This window comes from Tachyglossus aculeatus, chromosome 3, assembly GCF_015852505.1.
Source record: "Tachyglossus aculeatus isolate mTacAcu1 chromosome 3, mTacAcu1.pri, whole genome shotgun sequence".
Lineage (NCBI taxonomy): Eukaryota > Metazoa > Chordata > Mammalia > Monotremata > Tachyglossidae > Tachyglossus > Tachyglossus aculeatus.
Window position 1 is genome coordinate 809823 of NC_052068.1, and position 23943 is coordinate 833765.

Here is a 23943-nt window from a genome sequence, read left to right on the forward strand (position 1 = left end):
CCACTTCAATCCATACTTCACGCCGCTGCCCGGATTGTCTTTGTGCAGAAACGCTCTGGGCATGTTACTCCCCGCCTCAAAAATCTCCAGTGGCTACCAATCAATCTGCGCATCAGGCAGAAACTCCTCCCCCTGGGCTTCCAGGCTGTCCATCCATCCCCTGGCCCCCTCCTCCCTCACCTCCCTTCTGTCCTTCTCCAGCCCAGCCCGCACCCACCGCTCCTCCGCCGCTCACCTCCTCACCGGGCCTCGTTCTCGCCCGTCCCGCCATCGACCCCTGGCCCACGTCATCCCCAGGGCCCGGAATGCCCCCAATCCCTCTGTCCATCCGCCAAGCTCGCTCTCTTCCTCCCTTCAAGGCCCTGAGAGCTCACCTCCTCCAGGAGGCCTTCCCACACTCAGCCCCTTCCTTCCTCTCCCCCTCGTCCCCCTCTCCACCCCGCCATCTTACCTCCTTCCCTTCCCCACAGCACCTGCATATATGTATATATGTTTGTACATATTTATTACTCTATTTATTTATCTTACATGTACATATCTATTCTATTTATTCTATATGTTGCCAGCTTGTACTTCCCAAGCGCTTAGTCCAGTGCTCTGCACACAGTAAGCGCTCAATAAATACAATTGATTGATTGATATTTATTTTACTTTGTTAGTATGTTTGGTTTTGTTCTCTATCTCCCCCTTCTAGACTGTGAGCCCACTGTTGGGTAGGGACTGTCCCTACGTGTTGCTGACTTGTTCTTCCCAAGCACTTAGTCCACTGCTCTGCACCCAGTAAGCGCTCAGTAAATACAACTGATTGATTGATATTTATTTTATATTGCTAGTATGTTTAGTTTTGTTCTCTATCTCCCCCTTCTAGACTGTGAGCCCACTGTTGGGTAGGGACCGTCTCTATATGTTATTTATTTTATTTTACCTGTACATATCTATTCTATTTATTTTATTTTGTTAGTATGTTTGGTTTTGTTCTCTATCTCCCCCTTCTAGACTGTGAGCCCGCTGTTGGGTAGGGACCGTCCCTATGTGTTGCCGACTTGTACTTCCCAAGCGCTTAGTCCAGTGCTCTGCACCCAGTAAGCGCTCAATAAATACAATTGATTGATTGATATTTATTTTACATTGTTAGTATGTTTGGTTTTGTTCTCTATCTCCCCATTCTAGACTGTGAGCCACACTGTTGGGTAGGGACCGTCTCTATATGTTATTTATTTTATTTTATTTGTACATATCTATTCTATTTATTTTATTCTGTTAGCATGTTTGGTTTTGTTCTCTGTCTCCCCCTTTTAGACTGTGAGCCCGCTGTTGGGTAGGGACTGTCCCTATGTGTTGCCGACTTGTACTTCCCAAGCGCTTAGTCCAGTGCTCTGCACACAGTAAGCACTCAATAAATACAATTGATTGATTGATATTTATTTTACTTTGTTAGTATGTTTGGTTTTGTTCTCTATCTCCCCCTTCTAGACTGTGAGCCCACTGTTGGGTAGGGACCGTCCCTGCATGTTGCCGACTTGTACTTCCCAAGCGCTTAGTCCAGTGCTCTGCACACAGTAAGCGCTCAATAAATACAATTGATTGATTGATATTTATTTTACTTTGTTAGTATGTTTGGTTTTGTTCTCTATCTCCCCCTTCTAGACTGCGAGCCCACTGTTGGGTAGGGACCGTCTCTATATGTTATTTATTTTATTTTACTTGTACATATCTATTCTATTTATTTTATTCTGTTAGTATGTTTGGTTTTGTTCTCTGTCTCCCCCTTTTAGACTGTGAGCCCACTGTTGGGTAGGGACCGTCTCTATATGCTGCCAATTTGTACTTCCCAAGCGCTTAGTCCAGTGCTCTGCACACAGTAAGCGCTCAATAAATACAATTGATTGATTGATTGATATTTATTTTATTTTGTTGGTATGTTTGGTTTTGTTCTCTGTCTCCCCCTTCTAGACTGTGAGCCCACTGTTGGGTAGGGACCGTCCCTACGTGTTGCCGACTTGGACTTCCCAAGCGCTTAGTCCGGTGCTGTGCACACAGTAAGCGCTCAATCAATACGATTGATGATGACGACGTTGCCGACTTGGACTTCCCAAGCGCTCAGTCCGGTGCTCTGCACACAGTAAGCGCTCAATAAATACGATTGATTGATTGATGTTGGGGAGTCCTCGCCCGTGCCTCTCTCCGCCCCGGGGAGGCGAGTGCGTCTGCCAGGCACCAGGCCGGGCCCCCACCCTCCGCCGTCCCCGGGGCGCCTACCTGCTTGATGGTGAAGTCGTTGATGAGGTGGTGGTTGTGCTCGTTGAGGCTGCAGTGGAGGGAGACGCAGTCGCTCTGGTAGAGCAGGTCCTGCAGGCTGTAGACCCGCTGCACGCCCAGGGCGCGCTCCGCCCCGTCCGCCAGGTACGGGTCGTACAGCAGCACGCTGAACCCGAAGGCCTTGGCCCGGACCGCCACCGCCTGGCCCGTGCGACCTGCGGGCACAGCAGCCGGGAGCCCCGGCCCGGCCTCAGCGGGCCGGCCGGCCGGCCCCCGGAGCCGCCACGGGATCCTCCCCGGCTGTTCCGCTCCTGGGTGCCGGTCCCACGGGGCGCCCCGTGCCGGGAAGTGAAGCGGCGGGGGCTCCGTGGAAAGAGCCCGGGCTTTGGAGCCGGAGGTCGTGGGTTCAAATCCCGCCTCTGTTAGGATGTTTGGTCTTGTTCTCTGTCTCCCCCTTTTAGACTGTGAGCCCACTGGTGGGTGGGGACCGGCTCTAGATGTTGCCAACTTGGACTAGTCCAGTGCTCTGCACACAGTAAGCGCTCAATAAATACGATTGAGGAGGATGATGATGACGAAGTGTCGGCTGGGTGACCTTGGGCAAGTCGCGTCGCTTCTCTGGGCCTCAGTTCCCTCATCTGGAAAATGGGGATGAAGACTGGGAGCCCCCAGCGGGACAACCTGATCACCTTGTAACCTCCCCAGCGCTTAGAACAGTGCTTTGCACGTAGTAAGCGCTTAATAAATGCCATCATTATTATTAAGTGCAGTGGCGGCAACCTCGCGGGATGATGATGACGATGATAATGATGATGAACTTTGTTAAGCAGCAAGAAGCAGTGCGGGTTAGTGGATAGAGCATGGGCATGGGATTCAGGAGGACCTGGGTTCTAATCCCGGTTCCCCCATATGCCTGGTGGGTGACTTTGGGCAAGTCACATCACTTCTCTGGGCCTCAGTTCCCTCATCTGGAAAATGGGGATGAAGACTGGGAGCCCCCAGCGGGACAACCTGATCACCTTGTAACCTCCCCAGCGCTTAGAACGGTGCTTTGCACGTAGTAAGCGCTTAATAAATGCCATCATTATTATTAAGTGCAGTGGCGGCAACCTCGCAGGATGATGATGATGATAATAATAATGATGAACTTTGTTAAGCAGCAAGAAGCAGTGCGGCTTAGTGGATAGAGCACGGGCATGGGAGTCAGGAGGACCTGGGTTCTAATCCCGGTTCCCCCATATGCCTGGTGGGTGACTTTGGGCAAGTCGCATCACTTCTCTGGGCCTCAGTTCCCTCATCTGGAAAATGGGGATGAAGACTGGGAGCCCCCCGTGGGACAACCTGATCACCTTGTAACCTCCCCAGCGCTTAGAACGGTGCTTTGCACATAGGAAGCGCTTAATAAATGCCATCATTACTATTAAGTGCAGTGGCGGCAACCTCGCGGGATGATGATGACGATGATAATGATGATGAACTTTGTTAAGCAGCAAGAAGCAGTGCGGCTTAGTGGATAGAGCAGGGGCATAGGAGTCAGGAGGACCTGGGTTCTAATCCCGGTTCCCCCATATCATCATCAGTCATATTTATTGAGCGCTTACTGTGTGCAGAGCACTGTACTAGGCGCTTAGTACACCATATGCCTGGTGGGTGACTTTGGGCAAGTCACTTCACTTCTCTGGGCCTCAGTTCCCTCATCTGGAAAATGGGGATGAAGACTGTGCGCCCCCAGCGGGACAACCTGATCACCTTGTAACCTCCCCAGCGCTTAGAACAGTGCTTTGCACACAGTAAGTGCTTAATAAATGCCATCATTATTATTAAGTGCAGTGGTGGCAACCTCGTGGGATGATGATGACAATAATAATAATGGTGAACTTTGTTAAGCAGCAAGAAGCAGTGCGGCTTAGTGGATAGAGCAGGGGCATGGGAGTCAGGAGGACCTGGGTTCTAATCCTGGTTCCCCCATATGACTGGTGGGTGACTTTGGGCAAGTCACTTCACTTCCCTGGGCCTCAGTTTTACCTCATCTGTATATCGGGGATTAAGACGGTGAGCCCCTTATGGGATGGGGACTGCATCCCACCTGATTAACTTGTATCTGGGCGTAGAACAGCTTGGCACATTGTAAGCGCTTAATGGGTACCATAATCATTCATTATTTTTTAAGCACTTTTATTAATAATAATAATAATAATAATAATAATAATAATAATAATGGCATTTATTAAGCACTTACTATGTGCCAAGCACTGTTCTAAGCGCTGGGGAGGTTACAAGGTGATTCATTCATTCATTCAATCGTATTTATTGAGCGCTTACTGTGTGCAGAGCACTGTACTAAGCGCTTGGGAAGTCCAAGTTGGCAACATATAGAGACGGTCCCTACCCAACAGCGGGCTCACAGTCTAGAAGGGGGAGACAGAGAACAAAACACATTCACAAACTAAAATAAATAGAATAAATATGTACAAATAAAATAGAGTAATAAATACGTACAAACATATATGCATATATACAGGTGCTGAGGGGAGGGGAAGGAGGTAAGGCGGGGGATGGGGAGGGGGAGGAGATGATCAGGTTGTCCCACGGGGGGCTCACAATCCTAATCCCCATTTTACAGATGAGGTAACTGAGGCCCAGAGAAGTGAAGTGACTTGCCCGAAGTCACACAGCTGACAAGTGGCGGAGCCTGGATTTGAACCCATGACCTCTGACTCCAAAGCCCGGGCTCTTTCCACTGAGCCACGCTGCTTCTCTAATTCTGCTTATTCTGTTATTCTGTGGGGGTGGACCCAGTCCCTATCCCCCGCGGGGCTCCCAGTCTAAGGGGGAGGACAACAGGGATAAGATCTGTGTTTGACACAGAAGGAAAAGGAATGCCAGACTACAAATTCGGTGACTGGCTCAAGGTCACAGAGCAGCACTTGGTACAGAGTCGGGTTTCGAACCCCGAGCTCTCCACACTCCCAGGACCCTGGTCTTTCCTCAAGGCCACGCTGCGTCTCCCCCTTTTAGACTGTGAGCCCACTGTTGGGTAGGGACCGTCTCTATATGTTGCCAACTTGGACTTCCCAAGCGCTTAGTCCAGTGCTCTGCACACAGTAAGCGCTCAATAAATACGATTGATTGATTGGCAGGCCCGGGCACCCGTCGGACGGACAGGCAGTCGGCTGCCCGGTGGACCTGCCCAGCTGGGCCTCTCCGGGGAGCGTCCGAAGCCCGACCTTCTGTTTTGGGGCGTCTCTGACATCACCCCATCCCGCGGGCCTCCCCCGGCTCGGTCTGAGGACACCGGGCTGAGCGTGACGGAGCCGAGAGGCGGGCAGGCGGGTGACACACCGATGGGCGGTGGTGGCCCCTCCATACAGGGACAAGCTTTTTGGGCTTCTGGTCCCCGGGCCTTGCCCCACTGACGTGGGCCACCCTCCCAGCGCCCTGGGCATTGCCGGGTGGCCTCATCCTCTGGTCCTCGGGGAGAAAAGGGTCTCTGTGTGCCCACGGTTCCCCGCTGCCCTCTCTGCTGTTTCTTCTGCCAGGTTTCAGTCCTGGGCTTCCTGACTGGAAAACGTCCCTGACCATGTTACTTCCCTTTCCCAAGTTTTTGGGCGGTTGATTCTGGCTCCGTGCTCCCCGGCCCCCGCCCCGCTACTCTAACAACAGAGCGGGCTGCCCCCCACCCCCGCCTCCCGGCCTTCCCATAATGATCTCCGGACTTTTCCGTACAGGGCAGGACTTGACGGGCAGACGGGGGGCAGCGGGCAGGCAGGATGCGTGGGGCCCAATGGGCGGGGTAATATACAATAATGGCGTTTGTTAAGCGCTTACTATGTGCAAAGCACTGTTCTAAGCGCTGGGGGGGGATACAAGGTGATCAGGTTGTCCCATGGGGGGCTCACAGTCTTAATCCCCGTTTTACAGATGAGGTAACTGAGGCTCAGAGAAGTTAAGTGACTCGCCCAAGGTCACACAGCAGACTTGGGGTGGAGCTGGGATTCGAACCCATGACCTCTGACTCCAAAGCCCGGGCTCTTTCCAGCGAGCCACGCCGCTTCTCTAGAGGTTGGTAGAGGTTGGACTCGAAGGATCGGATTCCCCTCTCAATTTTACCCCATTCCCCAAGTGGGGCTTCCGCGGGCTTTGGATGGGAACGACTGTCACAGCTGCCGGGAGCAGCAGTCACTAACCACCCACCCACCCACCCACCCGCTCGCTGACTGCCCTGAATGCTAGGGGTATTGGCTGGGGGGACGACTGAGGCAGACGGGCCCCTCAGGGCGCTCGGCAATCCGCAACGTCTCCCCCATTGCCTATCAGACTCCCGGAGCTTTCCCGGGACCCTGGGTGCTCCTGGAAGCAAGGAGGCCTAGTGCCCGGAGGCTGGGGAAGCTACGGGGATCGGGATGGCCGGAAGGTTAAGGAGACCAGAAAGCTAGCCTCTCGCTGGGCCTCCCCGCCCTGCGATTCTACAACGAGAAGGCTGGCTCCAGCTGACTTCCTGGAAGCCGAGGAAAACGGGAAGGGAGGCGTCCGGGCCGCTGCCAGAGGGTTTAGTTTGCCGTCGGTGTCTGGAAGCCATAGGCCTCTGGCCGGCTTGAGTGCCGCGGTCAGCACGTTGGAGCCTCCGGGACGCTGGTGCCGAAGGCCAACGGGAATCCCCCCGGTCAAGCCCCTGGTGCCCTCCCGCTTCTGAGCTTGGCCCCGGGTAGACGGTCAGCCCAAGGCCTCTCCACTCCGCCCCAGAGACTGACTGGCAGCGCCCAGCCGGGCTCTAGGCCCAAGGAAGCCCGAAGCAGGGGAAATTGAGGCAGATGCCTCCGACCCCGCCTCCGCGGCCTCCGCGGTGGGTGGGGGCAGCCTGGGCAACAGCTGCCAGCTTCCCTCCCCACACCCTCCCGTGCAGGGAGGACGGGCAAGGGAGAGCACCGCCCGGGAACCCAGGCCCCGGGGCCGTTGGGATCGGGTGCCCGTGTGGGTGACGCCGGCGTGGTTGGATCCAGACACCCAGGGGGAGAGAGGAAGAAGGGCGTGTGAGCGGGTGGGTGACCTCTACCAGGGCTTGGCCGCCGTTTGTAGGGGCTGGTTGCCCCGCGTGGGCCTCCCAGTGAGGTCCAACTCCTCAGGGCAGCAGCCCTCCCAGGACTCAGCCGCACCCGGAGCCCTCCGGGCGAGCACCAGCCCCCCAGCGCGGGGGTCAGCGGGCACCTCTTGGGGCATCGCGTCCCCACCCCAACCCGAGCCAGCCCGGCGGCCTCCCCCGACGGCCCCGTCCTCCCCGTGGCGGGCACACCCCGGCCAGAGGCCCCCGGCGGGCGGCGGGCGAGGGGGCGACGTCCGTACCGAACCCAATGAGTCCCAGGGTCTCCCCGCGGATCCGGGCGGCTCCGGAAGCCAGCTCGCGGATCTGCTCGACGCTCTGGACGCGGCCTCCCTCGCGCAGGGCCTGGCACAGCCACGTGTTGCGCCGGTACAGGTTCAGGATGTGACAGACGGTCGAGTCGGCCGTCTCCTCCACCGCCGCCGAGGGGATGTTACACACGGCGATTCCTGGGAGCCACGAGGAAACCCCCGCTGAGCCCTGGGAGGAAGGGCTGGGGGGAGGAGGGGGCCCGGGAACGGGCGGAGAACGAGGGGAGGAGCCGCCTCTGCCCGCCACCGCCTACCGAACTCTCCGGCGGCCTTGACGTCGACGTTGTCGTAGCCGCTGCCGATGCGCACGATGACCCTGAGGGCCTTGAACTTCTCCAGGTCCTCGCGGGCGAGGGTGATGGTGTGGTACATCATGGCCCCGACGGCCTCGTTGAGCACCTGCCGAGGGAGGTGGCCGGGCCCTGCAATCCCTCCGGCCCGGCCCGGGCCCCCGCCGGCTTGGCGGCCGGTCGCGGTAAGCGGGTCCCTCTCCAGGCCCCATGCGCTTCACCCACCCCGTCCAAGGACCCTCCCTCTCCACGTGGACGACTCTCAGAGCTGCTCCTCCGGCCCCGATCCCTCCATCCCTGCAGTCCTGTGTTTCTTCCTGCGGCCCCCAAAGGATCCCTCTCCCCCCGGGATGTCCCGGCCTCTTGGAGTGACTCAACCATCCCAAGCCGTTAGCAGGGCCCATGGCGGGCAGCACAGGGACCGGGCAGGGGCACACCTGGCTTGTCTACCTGGGCCAGAAATGTGGCTCTGACAGAGCTGCATTCTCACCCCTCCTCCACAGACCAGGCGACGGGGAGTGGGGGCACACCACTGGTCCCCGGAGCCCGGCGGCCCGGCCGGCGGGCACACCTACCTTCTCGTGGATCTCCTGAGTGGACTGAGCATCGCAGAACGCCACCGTGGCCAAGTCTTTCAAAATGGGCATCTCCACCGTGCAGTCCCGCCCATCCAGCAGGGCCACCAGAGGCCGGGGGTGCGTGGGGCCGTTCATGATCTGCGGCCGGATGCCTGCAACCGAGAACGCCGGGGCTCGTTCGTGCCCGCCCGCCGCGCTCTTGAGGCCTCCGCGGGCTGATGACCGCTCTGATCCCTCTGGCCATCCGCAGTGTCACATTTCCTAACTCCAATCATGCCTGGATGCTAAAGTACAGAACGTGCTCGCAAGCGCACCCACAAACACACACATACACACACACACACACACACACACACACACACACAGAGTGGTGCCAGCCACCGCTCCACTGCAGCTCTCGGCGCTCTGCTCCCAGCACGTCCTGCGCTCTGGAGCGTGGGCCGCCCGTGGGAACTTAAGACGCCAAAATACAATATTTATTTTATTTTGTTAGTATGTTTGGTTTTGTTCTCTGTCTCCCCCTTTTAGACTGTGAGCCCACTGTTGGGTAGGGACTGGCTCTAGATGTTGCCAATTTGTACTTCCCAAGCGCTTAGTACAGTGCTCTGCACATAGTAGGCGCTCAATAAATACGATTGATGATGATGATGAGAGCACCCCGGACGTCTCTCTCTCCACCAGCACCTGCCGTCACTCATTGAGGATCAGCGAGGCTTAGCGGAAAGAGCCCGGGCTTGGGAGTCATCATCATCATCAATCGTATTTACTGAGCGCTTACTATGTGCAGAGCACTGTACTAAGCGCTTGGGAAGTACAAATTGGCAACATATAGAGACAGTCCCTACCCAACAGTGGGCTCACAGTCTGAAAGGGGGAGACAGAGAACAAAACCAAACATACTAACAAAATAAAATAAATAGAATAGATATGCACAAATAAAATAAATAAATAAATAAATAAATAGAGTAAAAAAAATATGTACAAACATATATACATATACACAGGTGCTGTGGGGAAGGGAAGGAGGTAAGATGGGGGGGATGGAGAGGGGGACGAGGGGGAGAGGAAGGAAGGGGCTCAGTCTGGGAAGGCCTCTGGGAAGGTCGGAGGTTGCGGGTTCTAATCCCGGCTCCGCCACCTGCCAGCTGAGTGACTTTGGCCTAGTCACTTCACTTCTCTGGGTCTCAGTTCCCCTCATCTGTAAAGCGGGGATTAAGACTGTGAGCCCCACCTGGGACAACCTGATTACCTCGTATCTACCCCAGCGCTTAGAACGGTGCTCGGCACGTAGTAAGTGCTTAACAAATACCAGCATTATCACCGTGGCTCCCGGGGCCGTCGGGATCCTCCTGCACAAGGTCCCCCGGTTCCCAATCCCGGCTGCCTCCCCGGGACCCCACCCTGACTTTCCTCTGCATCACCGAGGACCCTCCATCCCAACCGGTCTCCCACCACCCCGGCGGATGGTGCTCCGCCTCGGTTCGCCGATGAACCCCGGGCAGACCGATGGGGCGGCCCGGACCGTGGACTCTGAGTGGCCAGGAGCCGCAAATCCTGCTCCTCTTTTCCCTTTCAATGGCACTGGTTACGTGTTTACTCTGTGCCAGGCATTGTACTAAGAGCTGGGGAAGATACGAGCTAATCGGTGCACATTCATTCACTCATTCAATCGTATTTATTGAGTGCTTACTGTGTGCAGAGCACTGTACTAAGCGCTTGGGAAGTCCAAGTTGGCAACATACGGGGACGGTCCCTACCCGACAACGGGCTCACAGTCTAGAAGGACATCTTGTGTGGCTCGCAGTCTTAATCCCCATTTTGCAGATGAGGGATCTGAGGCACGGAAAAGCCAAGTGACTTGCCCAAGGTCACACATCAGACAAGGAGCGGAGTCGGGATTAGAACCCAGGTCCTCCCGACGCCCAGACCCGGGCTCCCTCCTCTGAGCTGTGCTGCTTTGCCTTCCGAAGTGACTGTCGAGCTTTGATTTTGACCTCATGGTGTTTACTGTGTTCTGCTTCATCCTTCTAGACTGTGAGCCCACTGTTGGGTAGGGACCGTCTCTATACGTTGCCAACTTGGACTTCCCAAGCGCTTAGTACAGTGCTCTGCACACAGGAAGCGCTCAATAAATACGACTGAATGAATGAACGGATCCTCCTCTGCATGGGGCACCAGTCCTCTCTCCCACCTGGAATTTTTAGATTCCGAGAGGAACAGGATGGTGGGAGGGGTGGCACATCAAATTCCCGCTTGTGTATTCTTTCCCAGTGCTTAGTACAGTACTCTGCCGAGAGTAAGCGCTTTATTAATCCACCCTTAGTGGCTCAGTGGAAAGAGCCCGGGCTTTGGTGTCAGAGGCCATGGGTTCCAATTCCGCTTCTGCCAGTTGTCAGCTGTGTGACTTTGGGCAAGTCACTTCACTTCTCTGGGCCTCAGTGCCCTCATCTGTAAAATGGGGCTTAAGACTGTGAGCCCCCCGTGGGACAACCTGATCACCTTGTAACCTCCCCAGCGCCTAGAACAGTGCTTGGCACATAGTAAGCGCTTAGCAAATACCCACATTATTATTCCGCGCTTAGAACAGCGCTTTGCACATAGTAAGCGCTTAACAAATACAATTATTATTATTATTATTAAAACTATCTCCACTACTACTAGGGCTCATCTCTGCCTCGCCCACCACCGACCGAGCGACGTGACATCGAGCTCCGCTCCTGTGCCAAGCGCTGCACAGAGTGCTTGGGAGAACACACGGATCTCTGCCCTCAGGGGGGCTTCCTGTCTACTTTGTAGAGAGCATGGTGGCAAGCAGTAGCTACCCCGCGCTCCGGATCCTGGCCCCAGCCTGCTTCCTGCTCCGCCTCCCCCGCGCCTGGGCGGCCGGGAGCGGCTGGCGGGAATCCAGGCCTTGGGACGACTCTTCCCACTCCCAATTCTCTCTGTCCTGGCTTAACTCAGCTCTATTTTTCACTCAACTCCTCTTCTGTTCCGCCCTCACCGCCTCCCAGGCCGCCAACCCACGTCGACTTTTCCGGCTGTTTAACCCCCTCCGCCCGCCAACGACCTCGCCGATCTCGGTGGGAAAATCGAAACCATCCGACTCAGTGGGAAGGGCACGGGCTTTGGAGTCAGAGGTCGTGGGTTCAAATCCCGACTCTGCCAATTGTCAGCTGTGTGACTTTGGGCAAGTCGCTTCACTTCTCTGTGCCTCAGTTCCCTCATCTGTAAAATACGGATTAAGACTGTGTGCCCCACTTGGGACAACCTGATCACCTTGTATCCCCCCAGCACTTAGAACAGTGCTTTGCACGTAGTAAGTGCTTAACAAATACCATCATTTATTATTATTATTATTTCCAAACTCACCCCCCTCCCCGGCGCCACTGACCCTCCACCCCCTCTCCCCTCCTAAAAAGCCCGTATTTCCACTCTCCTTCCCTCCCTCCCTGCCACCTTCAACATCTCACTCTAGACTGTGAGCCCACTGGTGGGTAGGGACCGTCTCTAGAGGTTGCCAACTTGTACTTCCCAAGCGCTTAGTACAGTGCTCTGCACACAGTACGCGCTCAATAAATACGATTAAATGAATGAATCTCACTCACTGATGGCTTCTTCCCTTCTGCCTTAAAACTCATCTCCCCCAGACCTAAAAAGCCACCCACCCCCTCTCCCTCTCCCTCTTTCCGTTCCCATCGAAACTTCGGTAATGGCCCAATCCATCTATCAGTGGTATTTACTGAGTCCCTAGTCTGTGCTGAGCATCGTACCGAGTGATTCGAGTAAAACAGAACTAGCAGATCCGGTCCTTGCCCTTACGGAGCGTACGATCTAGCAGGGGAGTTAGGTACAGAGAGGCAGCGTGGCTCAGTGGAAAGAGCCCGGGCTTTGGAGTCAGAGGTCATGGGTTCAAATCCCGGCTCCACCAATTGTCAGCTGTGTGACTCTGGGCAAGCCACTTCACTTCTCTGGGCCTCAGTTACCTCATCTGTAAAACGGGGATTAAGACTGTGAGCCCCACGAGGGACAACCTGATCACCTTGTAAACTCCCCAGCACTTAGAACAGTGCTTTGCACACAGTAAGTGCTTAACAAATGCCATCATTATCATTATTATTACTTAACGACGCCGACGGAAGTGCTTGGATCCACCCCAGCGCTTGGTGCAGTGCAGACTGGCACATAGTAAGCCCTTAACAGATCATCATCATCAATCGTATTTATTGAGCGCTTACTGTGTGCAGAGCACTGTACTAAGCGCTAACAGATGCCATCATTATTATAGTAAGGGCTTAACAAACGCTTTGGAGGTGGGGGAATGAGTGACCAAGGGCTTAGGTGATGCGGAAGAGCTGAAACTGCAGGGTTTGGGGGAGGTAGGGAGGGGAGAGACAGAGATTAGGCAGGGAAAGCTTTCTGGACGAGATGAGATTTTAGGAGGGCTTTGAAGACGGCGAGAGTGGCGGTCTGGTGGTGGGAAGGAGAGTGAGTTTCATCATCAATCGCATTTATTGAGCGTTTACTGGGTGCAGAGCACTGTACTAAGCGCTTGGGAAGTACAAGTTGGCAACATATAGAGACAGTCCCTACCCAACAGTGGGCTCACAGTTTCAGGTGGCAGGCTGGATGTGAACTAGGGGTCGGCACGGTGAGATCGGTCGGTTCGAGAGGAACGAAGCGTGCGGGCCGGAGTGAAGAGAAGCACCTGTCTCTCCATCCCCCGAGGTAACTACTCCGGACCTGTCCGGACAAGTGAGATGGCAGTGTTTGGGATTTTTCCCTGCCAGAATCCGGGCTGGGGGGTGGAGGAACAAGGGGGAGGCCCGGGAGCCAAAGCGAGGCGAGGACTGAACAGAGGAAACGGAGGGAGGAAAGAGAAATGAGAGGGGGAATGAATCTGTCTCTATCATCTATCTATCTGTGTATGAGAGATTGCACATTTATTACTCTTTATTTTAGTTGTACATACTTACTATTCTATATATTTTGTCCCCTCGTTCCCCTCTCCATCCCCTTGTCTTACCTCCTTCCCCCCACAGCACCTGTACGTATGTTTGTACATATTTATTACTCTATTTATGTATTTATTTTACTTGTACATATCAATTCTATTTATTTTATTTTGTTAATATGTTTGGTTTTGTTCTCTGTCTCCCCCTTCTAGACTGTGAGCCCGCTGTTGGGTAGGGACTGTCTCTATGTGTTGCCAACTTGTACTTCCCAAGCGCTTAGTACAGTGCTCTGCACACAGTAAGCGCTCCATGAGTATGATTGAATGAATGAATGAATGAGGAGGGGAAGAGGAAGGCGGGAGCAGGGGAGGGAAGAGGAGAAGGAAAGAGGGTGGAAGAGGAAGAGAAGCAGCGTGGCTCAGTGGAAAAGAGCCCGGGCTTTGGAGTCAGAGGTCATGGGTTCAAATCCCGGCTCTGCCACTTGTCAGCTGTGTGATGTTGGGCAAGTCACTTCACTTCTCTGAGCCTCAGTTACCTCATCTGTAAAATGGGGATTGACTGTGAGCCCCCCGTGGGACGACCTGATCACCTTGTAACCTCCCCAGTGCTTAGAACAGTGCTTTGCACATAGTAAGCGCTTAATAAATGCCATCATTATTATTATTCTCTGAGCCTCAGTTACCTCATCTGTAAAATGGGGATTGACTGTGAGCCCCCCGTGGGACAACCTGATCACCTTGTAACCTCCCCAGTGCTTAGAACAGTGCTTTGCACATAGTAAGCGCTTAATAAATGCCATTATTTTTATTATTAGTAGTAGTAGTATTAAGAGAAGGGAGAGGAGGAACAGAGAAGGGGGAATATTGAGATTGAGAAGGGAAAGGGAAGGAGAGAGGAGGAGGGGAAGGGGAGAGAGGAAGGGGGGAATGAGAGGGAGGAAGAGAAGGACGGGGAAGAAGGGTGGGGGCAGGGGAAGAGGTATACGGTGTGTACTGGGTGCGTGCATGCACACAGACACACACACACACGCACGCATGCAAGTCTGGGCCCCACTCTCCCCTGGCCATCACTTCCTCTCTTGGGAGACCCCCGGCCGGGACTTCCAGACTGAGACCATCATCATCATCATCAATCGTATTTATTGAGCGCTTACTATGTGCAGAGCACTGTACTAAGCGCTTGGGAAGTACAAATTGGCAACCTATAGAGACAGTCCCTACCCAACAGTGGGCTCACAGTCTAAAAGGGGGAGACAGAGACCAAACATACCAACAAAATAAAATAAATAGAATAGATATGTACAAATAAATTAAATAAATAAATAAATAGAGTAAAAAAATATGTACAAACATATGTACATATATACAGGTGCTGTGGGGAAGGGAGGGAGGTAAGATGGGGGGATGGAGAGGGGGACGAGGGGGAGAGGAAGGAAGGGGCTACAGTCTGGGAAGGCCTCCTGGAGGAGGTGAGCTCTCAGCAGGGCCTTGAAGGGAGGAAGTGAGCTAGCTTGGCGGATGGGCAGAGGGAGGGCATTCCAAGCCCGGGGGATGACGTGGGCCGGGGGTCGATGGAGGGACAGGCGAGAGCGAGGTACGGTGAGGAGATCAGCGGTGGAGGAGCGGAGGGTGCGGACTGGGCTGGAGAAGGAGAGAAGGGAGGTGAGGTAGGAGGGGGCGAGGTGATGGACAGCCTGGAAGCCCAGGGTGAGGAGTTTCTGCCTGATGCGCAGATTGATTGGTAGCCACTGGAGATTTTTGAGGAGGGGCGTGATATGCCCAGAGCGATTCTGGACAAAGATGATCCGGGCAGCAGCATGAAGTATGGATTGAAGTGGAGAGAGACATGAGGATGGGAGATAAGCTGGCCGCCCGCCAGCGGGGAGCCTGGCCAGTGGAGAGGTCAGCCGGCAGGGAGAGGATGCGTCTGTGGACCCCGACGGCAGGCCATATAACCGCACAAGGAAACACTTTTTTTTTTTTTTGAGCTATTCGTTAAGGGCTTACTACGCGTCAAGCACTGTTCTAAGCGCTGGAACAGTCTTCCGCATCTCTGAAGAAGCAACAATTTCTCCGTCTGAGGAGGACCCCCACCCCCGGGACCCCTCCTGCCGTGGATTCGAGGACCAGCCCCGGTTCTGGGGGTGCCACCCACTAAAGCCCTTTTGCCGGAAACCTGAAGCTACGAGAAACGTACACTAAAGACAGGCGGGCCGTTTTACAGGCCTTCCTTCGGCTAAACCTTTCGGCGACTTCTCAATAATAATAATAATAATAGCATTTGTTAAGCGCTTACTATGTGCAGAGCACTGTTCTAAACGCTGGGGGGGGGGGGGATACAAGGTGATCAAGTTGTCCCACGTGGGGCTTACAGTCTTAATCCCCATTTTACAGATGAGGTAACTGAGGCACAGAGAAGTGAAGTGACTTGCCCAAGGTCACACAGAAGACATACGGCGGAGCCGGGATCCGAACCCATGACCTCTGACTCCAAAGCCCGGGCTCTTTCCACTGAGCCACGCTGCTTCGATGAGAGGATAATCTTTCCGCGGTTCTGACCGCCTCCCCCCGCTGCTTAGCGACACATAATTAAGGAATATGTTTTCAGATCCGCTCTGCAAGCTGGCCATTAGCGGATGAAATTACCGGGGCAACGAACGTCAGTCTCGTGCAAATGAGACGACTGGAAAGAGAGAAGATTTGGCCCGGCCAGGGGACCGAGGGGCCTGGGGACCTCGGGAAAAGGGGCTACCTTTTTCAGGGTTTCATCCTCCCCCACCGAGTCCAGGCTCCCGGTGCCCACACTGTAAATCTGGAAAAGTTTACGAGTGGACCGCCTGCCTAGAAGGCATAAAGGACAGGGACTCCAAATTATTGCGCGGTCCATCCGGCTGGCTTTGCGGCGGGCTTTGCCTCCCTGTGAGGGCACAAACTCTCGGATCTGGTGGCCCCCGAGCGGTCTGGGGGAGAGCTCCCTGCCCCGAATGGAGCCATGGGCTCCGGGGCCGCGCGTCCTTCGGATGGGGCACGGCACATGGAAGACCTCAGGGAAGCACAGAACGGGGAGGGATGGACGGACAGACACACGCCGGATGGCCCCTTTCTGGCTTTCCATCTGGACTCTCCCCCCTGGAGAACCGACCACCAGACGCGTGTCCCCACGGGGCCCATCCGGGGGCAACGGCACCGCCACCGGGGCCGAGCGCCTGCGGCCTCCCGACGGACATCTTGGGTGCCATCCGGTCCCCGCGAGCCCCTCGGGGTGGCCCGAGACCAAGAAAGCCATTCCATTGCCCGGGGGAGACTCAACGGCACCGTCCGAGTCGAGGGGGCGACCGAAAGGCCGCCGCCTCGCACCCTTCTGGACGCATGGACACGGACACGTGGCACGCGTGCACACTCGCCCTCCTCGGCCCCCCGGCACTCTCCTCTCCGGGGCGGCCCTGGCACTGACTCACTGCGCAGACCCACTTCCCGAAAACATCCGTTTCCATCCTTGATTCATTTCTGCTCCCAACCCCAAAGCGGCTCAATCATCCCAAGGGTTCGAGAAACCGTCTCCGCTGACAAAACGATCGCCGCGGAGTCGGGACGTAAAAGCCCACCCTTGGCTGAACTCGACCGGCCGGAAGGCGTTCCCCGGAAACAAACCCTGCGGGCACCACTCGGTGCTCTGTGAAGAAACCACAGGTCCGAGGGCCTGATCGATCGATCGATCAGTCGGTCACTCTGCCAACCGAGCAGACAGTGGAGGGAGCGGAAGGCCAAAGGGTCAACAGGCCGAATGCTGAAGCCCCGGGGTTGCGGGAGTTTCACGCGCTGCAGGACGACGCCGTGATCTGGGGAAGAAGCCACTTCAGCTCTAGAGGTGAATGAAGAAGCCAGTTCTGGTGTGTGGAGGTAGGGGTGGGGAGAGGTGGCCAGTTGGGGCTACGATGCAGGGACTGGGTTGTGGACATCGACTCGGCGTTCACCAAAGCCCCCGGATGGGCACTAAGCTGAAGAGGATGCCCCGCCTTCCCACTTGCCCCCTCTGAGGTCATGCTCCTGCCCAGCTCCGCCCACCGAGGGTACCCCCCGGGCCCTCAGCCCTCCTCCCCCCACCGAGGACGCGGCCACCGTCTACTTGGCTCGGGCGACACCAGGGTGGAGACGACGATGGGCGCCCCAGTGCGTCGGGCCACTCTGGGGTGCTGCGCCGGGGGCGGATGGTGCCCGAAGCAGATCCCTGGTGGGGGTGGGTCCGGGTCCCGGGGGGGCACTCCCGCTCTGCACAGGGGCTGCGGGCTGCCAGGGGAGCTGGGTGCCAGGGTTCCCGGGGAGGCCCGGCCTCTCTTCATCAGCTCCATGGGCACGGTGTATGCAGTAGAGTAGGCCACCTTAGGGCTCAGGACGCTGGGCACCCTGGGCGGGGGGCGGCCCAGCCCCGCAGAGACGGGGGGCGGTGCCATCTCCAGAAGGGGCTGCTGGGCCGGGGCGCTGGCCGGCCGCCGGCCGGGGAACCCGGCCCGAGGAGGAACCCCCGCGGCCCCCGGCCCGTCTGGCGGGGGGTCGGGGCGGTGTCCGAGGCTGCCGGCCCGGGCCCGGGACCCCCCGCCCGGCCGCTGCGGCCGCGCCTCTGCCCGCAAGTTGTCGGCGATGCGGGCCAGCACCCGGGCCTGGCCCAGGTTGGGGGCCACCGTCCTGACGTCGCTGTCCTCCATGACGGCCAGCGCGCTCGGCGAGTCGAAGCCCTGGCGCAGGAGCCCGCTCAGCGTGCCCTCGGAGACCCCCAGGGCCCGCAGCTCGGCCAGGAACTCCGCCTCTCGTGCCGGCCGGCCCTGCAGAGATGGGGTCTTGGGGCCCCCTGCCCCTCCGTACGGCGACGGCGGCCCGGCCTCTTCCCGGCCCGGCCTGTAGCCACGGCTTCCCGGGCCGGCTTCCACCACCAGGCACGTGGGCCCCACCTGTCGTGCCGCGCCCGACTCCCCGGGGTCTCCGTACCCGGGCCTGACGGGGCCCTGCAGAGGTCCGGCTCCATAGCGAGGGTGGAGAGGAACGACGCCGTAGCTGGTGGCAGGAGCGCTGCCACCGTCCCATGCCCTCTGCGCTTCAGGGCCCGGCCCGGCCGCCGCCTCCCTCCCCACAGCGGGGCCCGCCTCTTGGGGCACGGCAGGGGCAGGGGGCCGGGCCCGGACATGGTCCCAGGGTGGCCCGGTGCCAGCCCTGGCAACATTGGGGATGCCCGGGCCGGCCGGTCGCCCGCGGTAGTAGCAGTGAATATCCGGGGGCACCACGGGCTGGCTGTAGAAAGCCGTCGGGGGTAGAGGACTATGCCCAGGGAGTCCCGCCATCCCGCCGTAGCTCAGGAAGTCGGGCACGGAGCTCTTCCTCTCGAGTCCCGGACCGCTGGCGGGATCCGGGAACAGGTCCGGCAGCAGATCGTTTCCCCCGGGCCCGGTCGGCTCCCACCAAACCCCTTCCCCTCCGTCCGCGTAGGTCAGTGAGTTCCTTCTCCCCGGAGGCCTCCGGGAGCCAAACTCGCCCTCCGCCTCCCAACTGCCCCCGTACCAGCCGGCGGCATCCCAGCTCTGGGAGCGGCCCACTCCCACCTGCCTTCCGGGTGCCGGCATCGCGGGAAGGGCGTCCCGCGGCGGGGACCGGGACGAGGACGAGGAGGAGGGGTGGGGGGGAGATGTCCACCCCCGCCGCCCCCCCGCCCAACCTTGGTGCCGGTTTTCAATGTCTGGTCCTTGCGTGAATTATTGAAGTCGGAAACCCGAGCGGGTCAAGCGGCCTCTGCCACCGCGGTGTTGGGCCCGGGTGGGGGACAGAGCGGCCGGGCCGGGCCGTTGCCACCGCGGATCCAACCCTGGCCAAGGGAGGCCAGTGCTCCTCTCTGCCCGCCCGACCGAGCGATGCCCGGCTTGATCTGCCCGAGGATTAGCGGCTCTAAACCAAGAGCCTGCCCCACCCCATGTGCCCACGGGGATGATGCCCCCCCAGGGAAGGGATGCATTTCCTGCCCCCGCTGCAGGGCTCTTCCCAGAAGCCTGACTGGGCAGACTGGAATGGGGTCAATCCTCCTCCCCCTGTAATCCCCCGGGGAGAGAGGCTAATCCATCCCCTCCACCTGCCTCGCCACGGGGCCCTCTCCCCATCCAGAAGGCTCAGCACCATTAGCTTCACGGCCCCCCTGCCCGTCTTCCCACGCCGACCCGGTGACGCAGGGCCCAGCAGAGAGGCCCTCTCCATCACCACCCCCCAACCCTTCACGATGCAAGGCCCAATTATGTTGCCAATTTGTACTTCCCAAGCGCTTAGTACAGTGCTCTGCACATAGTAAGCGCTCAATAAATACGATTGATGATGATGATGAAGGCCCAGTGGGCCGGGGAACGGGATGCTGAGGGGATTTGTGCCACAGGTCCCATGATGCCCAAATCCTGTCATCATCCGTGGAGACGGCAGGGCCGCGGTCGACTGAGGCGTAAGCTGGGATTGTTGAGGCCACTAAGCCCCTGGCGGGGCCAGGGGTGAGGGTTGGGGAGGGAATAAATGGAGGAGTTAAGTCCCTAAAGCTCAGTACCCCCAACCAACTTGTACTTCCCAAGCGCTTAGTCCAGTGCTCTGCACACAGTAAGCGCTCAATAAATACGACTGAATGAATGAATGAATGAACCTAAAAGCAGAAGGCTTCTGCTGGCTGCCAGCCGGCCGACCTCCCCTTCCCTGGCCCCCAAACGTCCTCACCCGTGGCCCCGAGGGGACGTTGTGGGGGCAGTCGGACACCAGGGAGTGCTTCTTAATAATAAAAATAATAATGACGGCATTTGTTAAGCGCTTACTATGTGCCAAGCGCTGTTCTAAGCGCTCGGGGAGGGGGGGGGGATACAAGGTGATCAGGTGGGGCTCACAGTCTTAATCCCCACTTTACAGATGAGATACGGATCAAAGTGCACAGAAGGGAGGGAGAATAGGGTGGGAAAGAAGTTACCGAGGGAAGGTCTCTTAGAGGACGTATGATTTCAGTAGGATTTTTAAGGTGGGGAGAGAGGTGACCTGTCATATGAAGGGGGAGGCTGTTTTTACACTGTGAGCTCACAGTTTCTAGACTGTGAGCCCGCTGTTGGGTAGGGACTGTCTCTATGTGTTTCCGACTTGTACTTCCCAAGTGCTTAGTACAGTGCTCTGCACACAGTAAGCGCTCAATAAATACAATTGATTGATTTTACGGCCTCCCAAAGAATCTTGCCCAGACCCCATTCCCGTGATTCTTTCGCAATGCATTTGATGCCGGAAAATCTCCAGTGGTTGCCTATAAACTTTTATATCAAGCAAAGACTCCTCACTATTGGCTTCAAAGCTGTCCATCACATTGCCCCCTCTTACCTCACCACCCTTTTCGCCTTCTTACAGCCCAGCCTGCACACACCGCTCCTCTGGTGCTTGTTTGCACATATTTATTACTCTATTCATTTACTTATTTCACTTGTACATACCTATTCTATTTATTTTATTTTGTTAATATGTTTGGTTTTGTTCTCTGTCTCCCCCTTCTAGACTGTGAGCCCACTGTTGGGTAGGGACTGTCTCTATATGTTGCCAACTTGTACTTCCCAAGTGCTTAGTACAGTGCTCTGCACACAGTAAGCGCTCAATAAATACGATTGATTGATTGATTGATTGATGAGGTGGTCTCACGGGGGCCTCACAGGCTTCATCCCCATTTGACAGAGCAGGGAACTGGGGCCTAGAGAATAATAATAATAATGATGGTATTTATTAAGCGCTTACTATGTGCCAAGCACTGTTCTAAGCACTAGGAGGGACACCGCCCTCGCCTCCCTCTCCTTCCCTTCCCTTTGCTCCCTCTCTCTTTGTTAATGATGGCATTTATTAAGCGCCTACTGAACCCCCTCCTTCCCCTCCCCATCCCCCCGCCTTACCTCCTTCCCCTCCCCACAACACCTGTATATATGTTTGTATGTATTTATTACTCTATTTTATTTGCACTTATTTATTTTATTTATTTTATTTTGTTTTGTTGCCTGTCTCCCCCTTCTAGACTGTGAGCCCGCTGTTGGGTAGGAACCATCTCTACATGTTGCCACCTTGTACTTCCCAAGCGCTTAGTACAGTGCTCTGCACACAGTAAGCGCTCAATAAATACACTTGAATGAATGAATGAATGAACGTTGGGTAGGGACCGTCTCTATATCTTGCCAACTTGGACTTCCCAAGAGAAGCAGCGTGGCTCAGCGGAAAGAGCACGGGCTTTGGAGTCGGAGGTCATGGGTTCAAATCCCGGCTCTGCCAACTGTCAGCTGTGTGACTTTGGGCAAGTCACTTAACTTCTCTGGGCCTCAGTTCCCTCATCTGTAAAATGGGGATTAAGACTGTGAGCCCCCCGTGGGACAACCTGATCACCTTGTAACCTCCCCAGTGCTTAGAACAGTGCTTTGCACATAGTAAGCACTTAATAAATGCCATCATCATTATTATTATTATTATTATTATTATTAGTCCAGTGCTCTGCACACAGTAAGCGCTCAATAAATACGATTGATTGATTGGTTGATTACCTTCTCACTAGAACCGGAGGGACGGCTATCCACAAGCACAGTCATCCAGCCCACGCCCCAACTGCGCCCAGACCAGGGGTCTGAGGATCGGCCTGGACACCCTTGGCAGCCTTCCACTGGATCGAAACTCAGAAGTCCTTGCAGCATGGCTCAGTGGAAAGAGCCCGGGCTTTGGAGTCCGAGTTGAGCTTCCTAATATTCCCACCAGAAAGAACGGAAATGGGAATAAGCGTATGTCCACTTCCTACTGTAAACATACGGACAAGCTACTCAGCCTTCTTTCCACTTCCAAAGCAAAATCCCACAACCTGAAGAACTTTGAGAACAATCAATCGTATTTATTGAGCGCTTACTGTGTGCAGGGCACTGTACTAAGCGCTTGGGAAGTACAAGATGGCAACATATAGAGACAGAAGAGAAGCAGCATGGCTTAGTGCAAAAAGAGTTCAGGTCTGGGATTCGGAGGACCTGGGCTCCAATTCCAGCTCTGCCACTTATCTGCTGTGTGACCCGGGGGCAAGTCACTTCACTTCACTGGGCCTCAGTTTCCTCAACTGTAAAATGGGGATTCAGTATCTGTTCTCCTTCCTACTTAGATTCTGAGCCCCACGTGGGACAGGGAATGTGTTCGAAATAACAATAACAAAAAAAATAACTGTGGTTATTTGTTAAGCGCTTACTACATGCCAGGAATTGTACTCAGCACTGGGGTAGATACGAGCAAATCGGGTTGGTTGGACAGCAGACAACATGGAGCTCACAGTCTCAATCCCCATTTTATAGATGAGGTAACTGAGGTACAAGGAAGTGAAGTGACTTGCCCAAAGTCACCCAGCGGACAAACAGCAGGGCCGGGATTAGAACCCATGACCTTCTGATTCCCAGGCCCGGGCTCTATCCACTCTGCCATGCTGATTGATTGACATCTAGCCCAGCACTTACCATCGCCCAGGCTGTAAAAGCAAAATCCAGAAGAGATTTGGGGGAGATGCTGGCTGTGTCAACCACAGAAATCATCCTTCTGACCCAGGTTCAAAAGACGGGGGCGGTGGCTTTGTTTACAGAGGAAAAATCACTAAGCAAATGAAACAGCATTTGGCTTATTTACTATATCAGCTCTTTTACACCTACTGTGATTTTCCAAAATGTTTGGGGAAGGAAGTCAGCTTCTCAGAAACTCAAACGTAAAATACTGGAAAAAAAAAGACAACCCCCACCTGATTTTTAAAAGTGGAAGACTGCACAGGAGGCTCCATCGCCTGTTTCTAGCTGGTAGAATGTACCAACCAGATTGTCCAAGCTCTGAGTATGAACTCCACAGGGAAAATTATTACTCTATTTATTATTACTCTATTTATTTATTTTACTTGTACATATTTATTCTACTTATTTTATTTTGTTAATATGTTTTGTTGCCTGTCTCCCTCTTCTAGACTGTGAGCCCGCTGTTGGGTAGGAACCGTCGCTATATGTCGCCAACTTGTACTTCCCAAGCGCTTAGTACAGTGCTCTGCACCCAGTAAGCACTCAATAAATACGACTGAATGAATGAATGAATGAACGTAGTAAGCACTCAACAAGTACGATGAAAAAAACAAACGAAAAAACACTGCAAGGAAAATCCCCGCCAGGGAATTAGGACCGGACCAACTCCACAGGAGGAGGAGGTCTCGTTCTTTCCCTAGAGTCATTTCAACGCACAACACCAGCTCAGGGGATGGGGGACCCAGGTTTTCCCAAGCACTTTAATTTGAACATGAGGTTTGATCCTCGGTCAACAGAAGGTTGCGGGCTGCGACTGCCCAAGTCCCCGGTGGGATTCGGAAGCTGGATTCCGCCGGGCCGTCCTTCCTACACTGGCCTAAAGCGGAATTTCCCATCACCCGCTCAAA

At 55.5% G+C, this 23943-nt stretch overlaps 1 protein-coding gene across 1 annotated transcript in view; it reads right to left on the reverse strand.

Moving 5' to 3' along the window:
- Positions 1 to 23943, reverse strand: part of CTBP2 (C-terminal binding protein 2) — a 43962-nt gene that overhangs the window by 16174 nt on the left and 3845 nt on the right. Inside the window, exons 2-5 of the mRNA XM_038743773.1 lie at positions 8534 to 8688; positions 7923 to 8067; positions 7600 to 7806; positions 2260 to 2474 (exon numbers count right to left, since the gene is read on the reverse strand). Of these exons, the coding sequence (XP_038599701.1) occupies positions 2260 to 2474; positions 7600 to 7806; positions 7923 to 8067; positions 8534 to 8688 (722 nt within the window). The remainder of the gene's footprint in view (positions 1 to 2259; positions 2475 to 7599; positions 7807 to 7922; positions 8068 to 8533; positions 8689 to 23943) is intronic.